The sequence below is a fragment of the Prionailurus bengalensis genome, chromosome B2 (assembly GCF_016509475.1).
Source record: "Prionailurus bengalensis isolate Pbe53 chromosome B2, Fcat_Pben_1.1_paternal_pri, whole genome shotgun sequence".
Taxonomy (NCBI): domain Eukaryota; kingdom Metazoa; phylum Chordata; class Mammalia; order Carnivora; family Felidae; genus Prionailurus; species Prionailurus bengalensis.
Genome location: NC_057349.1, coordinates 119,980,386 through 119,994,160, shown reverse-complemented (window position 1 = coordinate 119,994,160; position 13,775 = coordinate 119,980,386). Strand labels below are relative to the sequence as shown.

Sequence of the window (13,775 nt, the reverse complement as noted above, 5' to 3'; positions counted from 1 at the left end):
TTCAACACACCTGGAGCACCTGGGTGGCTTAGAGCCCAACAGTGCAGAGCCTGCAAGGGATTTTCTGCCCTCCCCTGCTTGTCTCCTAAACTTACAAACCCATCTGGCTCCAGTTGTTTCACATGTGCTCCCATAACCGCATGGCAATACTGGGAAACTATAGAAGATAAACTCTAAAGTATACCCAATTTACATGAAATTGTGGTATTTCCACGAATCCTACCTAGCTCAATAATTCATGCTCAAACCAATACAATCAACTCGTTCCAGGCTTACTGAAATACATGGGTCATCACTAATCCCCCCCCCTCCCCAGATTGTGACTTGAGTATCCTGCTTCTGAGCTTTAATACTTTATGTGACCTTCAGTCTGCTGTCACAAGTTGTAAAGACACACCCACCCTTGACCAGCCTCAGCCCATTACTCCAGGTCCTAGGCTGTTCTAGCCTCAGTTGTGGTGAATGTGCACCCACCCAAGAAGCCCTGGCTGTCACGAACTGATCACTGCAAAGCCAACTTTACTCAGCTCGTTCTGTTTTCAGTTGTCAACACTGAAGTTACTTACTGGTTGGAGTAGGCCTTCATTTAGACACCAGGAGACAAATAACCTGCTTCTAGTAATTTGGCTAATTTTACAATGATTATCCTTTGTCTTTTGCTAACAGAGACCTCATTTTACTGCCCCCAATAAAATAAAAATTAAAAAAAAACAGATGAGGAACAAGAGTCAAGTTTATTTGTTCATTTCTTGCATTTGAAGTATTCCTCGATGACATCCTTGGCCTGAGACTCTTTGCCATAGTCCTAAAAAATAAAAAGCAATTTTTTTTGACTAACATTAATAACTCTACCAAGTTGTTAGCATTAGTTATAGTGAAGCTTTACAAAACTAGTTCGTGTCTTATGAAAATGTTTCCTATCACTAAAATTTCTTGTAGCCATTTTCAGGGACCTTAATGACTTCAATGTCTTTAAGGCTCGTAACATGGCGTTCCTATTGCCAGCGTTTTTTAAATTTCTGCAGAAACACATTCAGCTAAGCAGATTCATTGGCCGGCTTCATTACAGCCTATTTTCCTTTTCTGAAAAGCTGAAAACGGACTCCGAATGTTGAAAATCACACATCTTTTTCGTTGAGGTTCTGGACTTTAACAATGAAAACTGAGTACAGAATTACGCAGTTTCCCAGCACAACCTTCAACCCAGAGATAAAAACGGACTTACCTTAACCACCACACAACTGCAACCAACCACTTTACGGGGTTTTCCCTCCCTGTCAATTTTACAGAGGCCGACCCATTCCCCTAGTTTCTTGTTGTCATCAACCTATTGGGACGGAATTAAGAGGGGGGGAAAAAAAGATCACCATATTAGCAGACATTAATACTAAGCACAGTAAGTCAAACAGAGACGGTAGCTGTAGTCAGATAGGGTGACATGGCAATTTCCTCATAGCAGTTCAGTAGAGGGAGCCAGTTGTCATCATGTACAGCACCAAAATCACCCAGAAGCACTGCCACTTTTTTCTGTACCAATACCAAAATTAGCAATTCATTCTGCACAAACGAAACATTCCCGTAAACTAGCCCAAAATACCAACTTTAAGCCATGTTTTTCACAGCACCAGAAATGACCCATTTTTATACAGAACTTGCTCTGGTATAATAGCTTTAACCCAAACATGACCCTAACTGGCTCTATTTTCACGAAGCTAAAGCATCTCTCAACTCCAAAAAATGGACAACTTACCTTAATTAGGTTGATCTGGTGCTCAGCACAAAGGGCCTCCACCAACTTGACATACATAGGCTCATCGCAGTTGGATGCAAGCACACAAAGATGGGCTTGGCGCCTGAAATGCACAATCCAACAGAAACCGCAACTCGAATCTGAGCCTACTACTACCGACACTTTAAGAGAATTATCTTGGCAATGGCTACACTGGAGGAACACAAGCAGCACCCCCACTGGAGAACACCACAACTGCCTCAGTTTGAGAAGCCGGTCAAAAAGCATATATATTCACACGTCTTTAGAACCACCAGGCCTCCAGTGATTCCCTAAAAATACCAACTTCACATACAACCGGTTTACCCATCTGTGGCCAAAGAAAAATCCTTTCCTGAGAGCCACTTACACATTTAAAAGGCGGTATGAGAAACGAACTACGATATGAAAGTCGTTACCGGCTACAGGCCTAAAAACTTAATACTGCCCAGCACTACCACTGTACAAACAGCGCAGGGGCTTCACGCCAGGACCTGATGGGCTTCCGGCAAAGTGCGACTTCGCTGGGTTCAAGAAGCCAGTCTACACCCAGGCGAACTAAGAGATCTTAAAATTTAACCCAGCTGTAAGAAATTCCTAAAGGGCACGGATGCTCCACTCCAATAGCGAACACATACAGTCGTCTTGCCCACTTAAATAACTGAAAACCTAAACGGGTGTTTTTACGAATATTTCGTACTTACGTGGGTTTCTACGGCTACCACTTTCTGAACTCGTTTGTAAGTCCAGTTGCTTCTGCAACGTTAGCTTGAAATCCTCTAGTTTCACTCGAGGTTACCTATCTGCCCTCTAATGTGAAATCAGCCCCACAACCTACAGGTTTGTCAGACTGTTAGGTTTCACTCACAGAAAAGAGTGAAGGGGTATCCGACAACTTAAGTCATCATTCAAACACTGTAGTCTTGCTTTAAGAATAAAGCGCTCATCCCCACTCCAAACGAACCCACATACTTTAGGTGGGCCACACAGATCTGAGTTCTGATACCTTTTCCTAGGTTTCCTGTAGAACGGCTGCCATTCAGAACTTTTGTGCTAACACCATGAACTTCACGCTTTCTCTCCTTGGCTGCAGTTTTGTTCCGGTTCCAACAACCCACAGTATTGAGACTGATACACGTACTTGTCTAAGGCTTTGGCAGCTTCGCGAATTCCACGTGCCAAGCCATCGTGGATGAGGGCGGTCTTCAGCACCTCTTGTAAAGCAGTATTAACGTCCATTACACCTCCAGCAGCAATGCTGAAAACGGAGCAAGTCAAAACCATCACTAAACTCCCCACGCACCACCGGACCGCTTGGGACTCAAAAATCACAAACGAGGCACAGGAGGCGCCCTTAGGAGGCCACGGCTGACCCCGAGACCCGACAGCAGGCTCGCTGCCCATGCCCTTCCCCGCCCCCACGGCTCCGACCCTGGACTCACCCTTCCTCGGCCATGGCGGTGGGTTACGGATGGAGCCGAATCTTGACCGCACTGTAACGCAAAGAAAGAAAAAAAGGTTAAGAAACTAAGACAGCAGTTGAACAAATAACTCCGCGCAAGCCCAATCCTTGCCAAAAGCACCACAACCACCACCCCAGTACCGTTCAACTCACCCCGAGCCTCCGCCTCCGCGCGACTCCGCGGCGGCAGGGAAAGAGGTCGTGCGCGCCCGCATGACGGTATTTAAGGGCTTCCCAGGACCCCCACCCCTAGGCGCATGTGCACTCCCTTTCACGAAAGAGGTGGCTCTGGTGGTGCCGGGCCTCGAGAATTTCTATTTCCGGATTGAGGCCAATCCGAGGCAAGATTACTCTTAGTCTTCCGACTCTCCGCGGCCGGTCACTGTTACGCGCAACAGGCACTAACGCGGGCAGCCCCACATCGTCCTTCCCCGCCAGGGGCGTGGCCTACGGAGGCCCAGAGAGTGGGTTCTACGGAGCGCGAGAACGGCCAAGCGCGCGTCTGCGTGGTCTTAGCTCCCTGGTTCCTTGTCTTCCTCGTTAAGTCAGTACCTTGTAATTTCCTGTCGAACCCATTAACTGGGCCTTCCTGCACGGCCCGCTTTCGCATCGCTTCTCAGTTACTCTAGACGTCTGCGAGTGTGTCGTTTTGTGCGTGTTTTGTTGTGAAACGAAAGCCAGCACGTCTTCACTGCTAAGTACGCCGCAAATTCTTTACCGGCGTTGTATGACTAAAGTGGAACCTCTGGTTAGGTGGTTGGTTACAGTTTCTAAATGCAGTTGGTTCTAAAATTGTTTTGTTTTGTTTTTAACGCCAGATTGTTCCCGAAATTCGTAAACCCGCGCAGATCGGGATTCAGTAGGTGCATTTCATTAGGTGCATTTAAAACGCCTACGACTCGCCAGACACAGGAACTGGGTTCGACTCGCCAGACACAGGAACTGGGTTCGGGATACAGTAAAGAGAGAACGTAGTCTTTGAGAAATCCGGCATGAATTTCGCCATACAGACCTGGAAGAGTTAGGAGTGGAATCTGAGATCCCTGAAACTGACTTTTACTGGAAGCAACATTTTGAATTTTGCATTGATTGGTCATTCTCCTGTCCCCATTTCAAAACGCAAACATATGAAATACGGCCGCATATAGTCAGTAGTCCTTTTGCCTTTTATTTTATTTTATTTTTTGAACTTCCTCTCCTGATAAGCCCCCAAGCCTGTTGTTGCACGATTTTTTTTTACGTCAATACCCAGGGTTCATAATTGTCTTGCGGCTTTGGAGAATGAAGAGGTGGAAACAAAATAAAATGAGCAGCAGGCAAAAGTTTATTAGAATGTAAGAAAGGAAGAAAAGTATGGAAGCCCTCTTTTCAGAGAGGTGGCATTCGAAAGTGAATGCCCAGGATGGTAGGCAAGGGTACTTGCTTTATGAGGTTCTGGTTGCCCTCCCTTCCCCCTGGTTCTTTCTCTGCTCCTACCCGTATTGGCTTGATAACTAGGCGCTGGGTTGTCCATTCCTGATTGGCTCGTTTCCATTGTATGAGGGGTGGTCTATGGCCATACCCTTCCTGGTGGGTCACACGGTGTTGTGGTCTCGTTTTTTTAGTCAGGCCTTTTGTCAGATTTCTGAGGGAAATCTGGGGGGTGGGTAGTGTCTGTTAGATTCTTAAGAGGACCCTTGTGCCTGAGGGGGTTTGCTGTGGGCCTACACTCTGCATTGTTCCAAAACTTGTGTTTTTCCCCACCCAGGGACCTTAGGTCTTAATCTTTCCCTCTCTGCCTCTTGTATCCTATCTTTTGCCTATCACTGTCAGCAATTATTAGGTGTTTGATAAGTGCCAGCACCATGGATACAGTGAGCAGATAATGTGAGACTCCCCAAGTCTGTGAAGAAAACAAAAATGGGTAACATGGGTGCGGGCAGAGTTAACCAGAACAGAGAGAGACTGGAAGTTTAATACATTTACATAGTTCCTTTTTAGCTTTGTGTGTGCTTTCAAATTTCCATTTTAAAAGTGTTGAGCTGCTGCTTTCTACTCATAACTCCTCCTAAAAGGATGCTGCTCACTTAGTTGGCGATTTAGTTACCTAGTTAACTTTTGCTTAAAAAAAAAAAAAAAAAGCTGCAGGATTTTTAAGGATGAGATTTATTCCTGCCACTCTCATGTTTGTGGCCGGATTAAGATTTGAACCGAAGATTAGAATACCTAAAGGCCACAGGGAAGGTACAAAGCGGCATGGGGGTCAGAGAGTGGGGATGATGTGGAAAGACAAAGGATTGAAGGCTGTGGCAACATTTGAAACGGGAAAACACAACAAGAACAATTAAAAGCATCCCAAACAGGGAAGATGAAAGAAATGGAGAGGAAGGGCAGAGGCACAGATGTCTCCTTGGCTGTTTTGGAAGTTATCCTACCACATTTGTATCTTTGAAAGAGAATGCGGTAGTTTCAGCAAATGTGTAATTAAAGTTAATAAAAGTTAATATGCTAAGCATTAGGTTTCATATTAGATGTCTTCCCCTCCCCCCCAAAACCCAAATTGGAAAAAAAAAAAAGTTTAACTTTTTATTCATTTTTGAGAGACAGGGAGAGTGAGGGAGGAGCAGAGAGAGAGAGAGAGAGAGGCAGAGACACAGAATCCGAAGCAGGCTCCAGGCTCTGAGCTGTCAGCACAGAGCCCGATGCAGGGCTTGAACCCACGAACTGTGAGGTTGTGACCTGAGCCAAAATCACACGCTCAACCAAGCCACCCAGGCGCCCCTAAATCTTTTTTTTTTTTATGTTTATTTTTGAGAGAGAGTGTGCACGCACGTGCACGAGGGCAGAGAGGAGGGGACAGAGGATGTGACGTGGGCTCCACACTGACAGCAGAGAGCCAGATGTGGGGTTTGAACTCATGAACTGTGAGATAATGACCTGAGCCTGAGCCGAAGTCAGACGCTTAACCAACTGAGCCACAGAGGCGCCCCCCAAAACAAATCTTAGAATGTGAGAATTTGGTAAAAACTCAAGATACGTAAAAGGGGAAAATAATCATTCCCAAACAATGTATTTACATAGGGGGAAAACAAGTACCTTTTAGCTTATGTTGTTGGTTTCTGTCTTCTAGAAGCTGGTAGTCTAAAATATCATGGGTCTATGCCTTAATATTTCACCTTATAAATACCTTTTCTATCAGTTATAAACCTCTCTCCTTAAAACCAGAGCTACAATTTTTTTTGTTTTTTAAAGTTCTAGTAATATAGCTGTTTCTAATCCCAGGAATGAGCTTAAAGGACACACTGGTAATTCAAGGAATCTTTAATATAAATTCTCCTAGTTCAGTTGTTTAAGTTTACCTCCTTTCAACTTTAGATATTGCCAACAGTTGGAAGACAATGGTTACATAGAGACTAAAGGCCAGTTACCGATTATAATACTTCTAGACTGTACCCCAGTGTGCATCTGAAATACACATGAAAGTTAAATTCTGAAGTTTGCTTTAGGAACAATAAACAATAATAAGTAATTTTGTTTAGCACTTTCTATATGCCAAGTAGGGTGCTAAATTATCATGTATTTTCTCCCTTGATCGTCCTTGAGAGCCTATGTGGCAGTGGTCTATTTAGCCCCCGTTAACAAAGTAACAAAGCAAGCTCAGAGAGTTGCTGAAGATCACACAGCTGGTAAATATTGAAGCTGGTATGTGAGCCCAGTGGACTTCAAAGCTCATGCTTCCAACCCTACATCCATTCAGATGATTGCCCAGATGCGGATGAGAGGTCACAGAATTCAGCGATGACTCTTCACCTCTCAAGTTGGGAACAATGTGACTGGTTCTACTTCATCATGCTAAAAAGTTGGACAGACGGAGAAAGGGAATATTGCAGTTTTAGGCAGAAAAAGAGAGCAGTAGAAATTTAGGTTCTTGATCTAGGTGTAGATGTATTAGTTTGCTACAGCTGCCATAACAAAATATCAAAAGCTGGGTGACTTAACAGAAAGCTATTATCGCACAGTTCTGAAGGCAAGCAGTCTGAAATCGGGTGTCTCCAGGGTTGCCTCCTTCTAAAGCTGTGAGGGGGAATCTGTTCATGCCTTTCTCCTGGGTTCTGGAGGCTTGCCAGAAATCTTGGTGTTCTGCTATGGCACTATGAAACACCAGTATTCACGTGATGGTCTCCTTATCTATGTCTGTGTCCAAATTTTTCTTTTGTTTTTCAAAGTAGGTTTCATACCTAGTGTGGAGCCCAATGCACGGCTTGAACTCACGACCCTGGGACCAAGACCTGGAGTGAGATTAAGAGTCAGATGCTTAACCGACTGAGCCACCTGGGTGACCCCCCCAATTTTTCATTTTTTAAGGCTACTAGTTATCTTGAATTAAGGGCCCACCCTATTCTAGTATGACCTCATCTTAACAAATTACATCTAGAACAGCCCTATTTCCAAATAGGGTGTTGACGTGATTAGGACTTGAACATGTGTATTCTGAGGGAACACAATTCAGCCTGTAACAGATGTCAAAGAAGGAAGAGATGTAGGACAGATTAAATGCTAGAAAAGATCTTGGAGTTGAACTTCAACAAGCTTACTTGGAAAACCAGAGCTGGGAAGAGAAGCTGGGCCAGGGCACATTTTACATCTTGGAGAGGTGGGGACCAGCTAGCTGAGCGGAGTCCAAATTTCAGCTCACTTTGTAGCCTTGGGCAAATTACTTACTTTTCTGAGCCAGCCAAATTGTGATAATACTGTGATATTGTTACGAGGATTACATGGAATGGTTGCTTAAAGTGTTTACCCCTATAGTTATTATAGAGAACTTCGTATGGAAATAACTGTGTATGGAAAGGTTCTTAACTATTACTTTCTCCTGTCCTAAACCACACAGCGCTTAGTAGAATGATTTGCGTGTTGGAATCACTAAACTAATGTGTCCTGAAATGAACACATCGAATGAAATAAGTTTCAAGAAGCAACTGTATAGACGACATACCTAAAAGAAAGCCACGTGGAGAACTGCAGGCGTAAATTAACATCTCTTAGGACTTAGCTGGAGGCTTAGGGCATCCCAGGATACCACTATTAACTTGAAAACTTTAAAAATGTCCCCACCTTTGGGGCTAGAAAAAAAGCCCAAAGGATGGAAATGGGAGCTAAGAAATAGGAGAAAACTCAGGAACCATCATCCCGCTGCAGCTCGGGAACATATAGGTCTAGTCTTGGCTTACATAGCATATGGTTTTAAACATACTGCAGAAAATTAGTTGTAGCTGAAGAGAGGTTTGGGCCAAAGAAGATACAATCCCAGCATATCAAGGGTAAAATCAAAGGAGAAAGAAAGGTTGGCAAGAGGGAAGAGAATAAGAAAGAAAATAAGGAACTAGACGAGTAAGAATGGAATGAATTCATAAAGACTGTAGGTAGTAGCTTGTAAAGTTAGTCTGTTTTAATTGGAAAACCTAGTTTATTAAGGGGGAAAATGGTGATAGGGGAGAAGGGGGTGAGGTGATTGAAACGCTAACTAGGAAGCCTATGTCACTAGGTTGTATATTTGGAAGGTTTTGTGTGATTCTCATCGAACTTTTCCTAAGTGTTACTAAGAATGTTTTCTCAGTCCTTATTTTGATTGTTTCCCAGAGTTGTTTGGGTGCTATAGCTGCTTGCTACAGGGCTGATGCAGGATTGTGGAAACTAAACATACTGAGGAAGATAAATAGAGATAATACTTAAAGTTTATGAATAATCTAATTATGTACCCAGCAACAGCGGTAATTTATAAATGAAAAAGAGTAGCGGCAGAGAGAGCCGACCCTGATTCTCCTCTCTATCATTTTCTGAGTCTGTAGCTTTGATCAAAATACTTTTAGCCTCTGATCCTCAAGTACCTCAGCTGCAAAATGTAATAGAATGAGATGTTCTTAAGACTTTTGGTTTGGACATTCTATGTCATCATCTTGAAACAATAATTTAACTTCGAACAAATGTCGAACGTTTATGTGGTCTGCTGTATTCATTTTCTGAAATCATATGACTTCATGACATGACACTGAGCTATAGCTGATGCCAGCTTCCCTCCTCTGTATCCAAATTATAGATGATGTCTTTATTTGTAAATGACGGTTATTGGTTGTTGTTGTTGTTGTTGTTGTTTCTGTATTAGGACAAGAAAGCATGTTCATTGTAGAAAATTTGGATAATACTGCACCAATTATGGTAATTTGGGTACAACCGAATGACCTATGGCCAACATTTAAAAAAAAAATGAATTTACTGGTAAGCTATTGGATGGCTCAGAGAATTAAAGGGTTTGCTGAGCAATCAGATTTGAGGAATGCCAGACACAGGGTGGTTCTAGGGATCTTGGTTCTAGGAACTCATGAAAAGTCTCAAAGGCAGTGCTTTTCAAACGAACTGACTGTATGGGAGATTTTTCACCCAATACATCACAGGTTATTAGCTTAATAAAATACAGCATAACTACTAGGAGGTTCTGCAAGACTAACCATCTTGCAGATAACAAACGTAAGCCTAAAATTTTTTTAAACAGCTACCTAAAGACACTGAACAGTAACCAAAGGTAGACAGAACTGGGGGTGGGGGGTGGGGGTGGGGGGGTGGTGAGGATCGTGGTGATCAACACTTGAAAAAAAGAATAGCAGTGGCTAAATTCCCTTTTTTATGGCTTCTAGTATAAGGGCAGACCCAGTCAGTGCCCTATGGGGCAGCTAATAGCCCAGATTTGTCAGTTTTACTTCCTGAAAACCCAGAGGGCGGAGTTTAGAACAACCACAGCTACTGGAAACGGAGAGGAGGGGAAAATCCCAGAGAGACTCAGAAAGGTGGAGGCCAATTTTCTGCCTAAATCTCTGGCTGGCTTGTGAACTACACATGCATGGGGCAGACTCCTAGCATCGCAGCCAGGGACAAACAAAATGCATGGCAATTTCAGCTGCTTCCCACTAGGGAAACAGATACAAGGTTTGAGTCAAGGCAGGTGAACTCTTAGTGAAATTTTTTAAAAAATCCATGTTATTGGAAAGAATACAACAGAATCCAGAGTCCCTGTGACATATTACTCATGATGTCCTTGCTATGATACAAAGTTATTACATATACTAAGAAACAGGAAAATATGACTCATACATAAGAAAAAAGGCAATATGGAGACTGAATCCAAAATAATCAAAATGCCAGGGCACCTGGGTGGCTCGGTCGGTTATGTGTCTGACTCTTCATATCAGCTCAGGTCTTGATCTCAGGGTTGTGAGTTCACATCCCACGTTGGGCTCTGTGCTGGCACGGAGCAAAAACAACCAACCAAACAAAATAACCCAAATGTTAAAATATCAGACAAGCATTTTAAAGCATCTATTAAAAAGGTGCTCCAGAATGTAAAAAAAATAATTTTCACAGTGAATGAGCAAATAGGAAAAGTATAAACTACAAAAGAGGATCAAATAGAAATTTGAGAATTGAAAAATAACATGTGAGACATTTACTGGAAGGGCTAGCAGTCGACTGAAGATGACAAAAGCAGGACTCAATGAATTTTCAGCTAGATCAGTCTGAAATCATCCAACTTGAAGAACAGAGAGAAAAACTAAATACAGCTGTAATGATCTGTGGGACAAAATCTGAAAGGCTAACATATATATAACTAAATGTATATTTCTAACCCATATGCAATTGGAGTTCCAGGAGGCAAAAGAATGAGACAGACAAAAACATTTGAAAAAATAATGACCCAAACCTTCCCAAATTTTATGAAACACACACATTTACAGATTCAAGAAGCTCAGTGAACCCCAAGAAGTATAAATACAAATAGACACATATCTAGACACATATAGGGGAACTACTGAAACTCAAAGAGAAAATTCCAAAAAGCAGCCAGGAAAAGAAAAAGGTACGTAACATGCAAAGTTATACCGATTTCTCTTGAGAGATTTTGGGGACCGAAAGCAGTAGAAACATGTCCTGAAGAGTCTAAAAGATAACAACTTTGTCCTCATACTTCTATATCCAATAAAAAGATCCTCCAAGAATGAATTTATCTGGGGGAATAGCATTCCAGTGGAATAAAATACTCCATTTTAGTTTGTAAAAAAAACAAAAAAACAAAAAAACAAAAACGTTCCATATGTGTCCATATGTTTATGACGAGTATAAAAAAAAAAGTGAGTGGATACTTGTGGTAGACTAATAAATGGCTCCCAAAGATGTGTCCACATCTTAATCTCTGGAACTTGTAAATGTTACCGCATTTGTAAAAAAAAAAAAAAAAAAAAAAAAAAAAAAAAAAAAAAGTCCATGCAGATGTGATTCAGTTACAGGTATTGAGATGAGAGCATTTTGGACTTTGGCTCAGCGAAATTAGTGTTGAACTTCTGGCCTACAGGACTGTGTTGTTGTTTTAAGCCACCAAGTTTGTAGTAATTTGTGACAGCAACCACGGAACACTAACATGATAATATGTTAACCTGTAATACTGACCGTGTGGAGGGAAGGTAGGAAGTAGAGATTAGAAGTGGAGAGAAAGTTAGGAATATGAATATATGCGACAATACACTTTATATAAATGAAAGGTAGATGGATGCAAAATAAGAATACACATTTTGTAGGGGGTGCCTGGGTGGCTCAGTCGGTTGGGTGTCTGACTTTGGTTCAGGTCATGATCTCACGGTTTATGGGTTCGAGCCCCGCCTCGAGCTCGGTGCTGACAGCTCGGAGCCTGGAGCCTGCTTCAAATTCTGTGTCTCCCTTGCTCTCTGCCCCTCCCCCGCTCCCACTCTGTCTCTCTCAAAAATAAATAAACATTTTTAAAAATTAAAAAAAAAGAATACACATTTTGTGAAAATACATACCAACAAAAAAGAGCTGTATTAAACATACAAGAATGGGGTACCTGGCTGGCTCAGTCGGTAGAGCATGGGACTCTCATCTCAGGTTGTAAATTCAATCTCCATGTAGGGTGTAGACATTACTTAAAAATAAAATCTTAAAGGATGCAAAAATGATTGCTGATGGAGGGGAGAGGAAAAGGAATGGAGATAGAAATAAATGGCAACAGAAATGAAAAATCCAGCTGAAAGACTGGAAGATAAAGTAGGGGGAAACTCCTATCAGATGGACCAAGAACAGTAAGAGATCAAAAGTAGAAGAGAAAAAAAAAAAATAAATAAATAAGAGGGCCAGTCTGGAAAGAGAACAAAAAAGGAAATGTAATCATCAAAAAAATAATGCAAAAAAAAAAAATCTCCTTTACAGTTTGGTGTTAGATTGGAGACGGAACATAGACTGGAGAAGCCAGCAGGGGTTAGATCATAAAGATTCTAGAAAGCCACTGGAAGGAACCTTGCTAATGCTAATCCTTCTGTTTAGTATGGCTCTGAGGCTCTCCTTACCTACCCAGGAATTTTTGCACAAACTTCAAGACCCAAGGTAACCTCTCTTCCTCAGGAAGCCACCCTGGACTGGTTGAGCCAAAGTAAATAGTTCTGCCAATATGCTTCTATTACAGAGTTCATTGTATCATAAAAAATCATTAATAGATGTCTGTTTTACCTGCTAGATGGAAGTATGCTACTTGAGGCTGGTTGGGGCTTACTCATCTTTAAATTCACCATGCCTGGAACAAGGTGGTAATTGGATAGTCTTTCAAATTTTATCTTGGCCCCAAATCAAGAATTTCCCAGATAGTTAGCTCTTCCCAAGTAGTAAATAAGGTGAAGATAAGTGAAGCCTCAGTGTGTGTGTAGGTGGGGTGTGGTGCGAGCAGGGAGTGTTGTGCTGGTGACAGTAAGGTGGTGGCTTTTGTGGTCCAGCTCCAAGCACTTTACAGACCTTATCACCAGTGCTCACAGCCACCCACAAGCCAGGCATCAATGCCCCAATTGTGCACATGGAGAAATTGACCTTGTCCTCCAAAGTCACCAACAGAAAGTAAGTGCCTTGTATTGGAACTCAGGCCATCTGCCTCAACAGGTGTACTCCCAGCTATGCTTCCTCGACATTCACCATAATTCTTGCAAATATTTTTCTACTCTGGTGCTTCACATCAGTTAATCCAGTCAATTCATTTCAAGTTTACTCGAGTATGATTTAAGGGATTACAACCACTCACCCAGAGGTGACCAAGAGCAGTGCGGACGGACACCTCTCGGTGGCGTGGGTCCTGTCCCCTTTACCCACAATTGAATTGGCTTTAGCTTGGTTTGTTTCAGAGAGATTCAAAACGGCTGGGGCCTGAGGGTGGGGTTCAGGTTAGAGCTTCTTCTTCCTCTGCAAGGGGTTCAGGTTCAGGGCCTGGGAGAATTCTCTCAAGACTTTTCTCCTCTGTAGCACTGTGTGTTTGGGGTTGATGAGGACTAATTTTCTTTTTTTCTCTTAATGGTTATCTATTTCTGAGAGAAAGAGAGAGAGAGAGAGAGAAAGAGAGAGAGAGAGAGAGAGAGAACACGCAAGCAGGGGGAGGGGCAGAGAGAGAAGGAGACAGAATCTGAAGCAGGATCCAAGCTCTTGAGCTGTCAGCACAGAGCCCCACGCGGGGCTCGAGCTCACAAA

General features: G+C 42.6%; 1 protein-coding gene, 1 long non-coding RNA gene and 3 other non-coding genes across 5 annotated transcripts; 1 reads left to right on the top strand and 4 right to left on the bottom strand.

Annotated features, from left to right (window-relative positions):
• Nucleotides 1–715: 715 nt before the first annotated feature.
• Nucleotides 716–3,468, bottom strand: RPS12 (ribosomal protein S12). The gene is made up of 6 exons (XM_043592401.1): nucleotides 3,384–3,468; nucleotides 3,211–3,261; nucleotides 2,910–3,026; nucleotides 1,751–1,853; nucleotides 1,226–1,327; nucleotides 716–805 (listed from the first exon to the last, which is right to left on the bottom strand). The coding sequence occupies exons 2-6, from the start codon at nucleotides 3,222–3,224 to the stop codon at nucleotides 743–745; spliced, it is 399 nt and encodes a 132-aa protein (XP_043448336.1). The 5' UTR covers nucleotides 3,225–3,261; nucleotides 3,384–3,468; the 3' UTR covers nucleotides 716–742.
• Nucleotides 932–1,061, bottom strand: LOC122490710. The gene has a single exon (XR_006299243.1). It is a non-coding gene; the product is annotated as a small nucleolar RNA SNORA33 (small nucleolar RNA).
• On the bottom strand, nucleotides 1,418–1,494 carry LOC122490714. The gene has a single exon (XR_006299247.1). It is a non-coding gene; the product is annotated as a small nucleolar RNA SNORD100 (small nucleolar RNA).
• LOC122490702 lies at nucleotides 2,609–2,682 on the bottom strand. Its single transcript, XR_006299235.1, has one exon. It is a non-coding gene; the product is annotated as a small nucleolar RNA SNORD101 (small nucleolar RNA).
• Nucleotides 3,469–3,700: 232 nt separating the features above from the next.
• Nucleotides 3,701–5,724, top strand: LOC122490003. Its single transcript, XR_006299062.1, has 2 exons — nucleotides 3,701–3,928; nucleotides 4,049–5,724. It is a non-coding gene; the product is annotated as an uncharacterized LOC122490003 (long non-coding RNA).
• The last annotated feature ends 8,051 nt before the right edge of the window (nucleotides 5,725–13,775 follow it).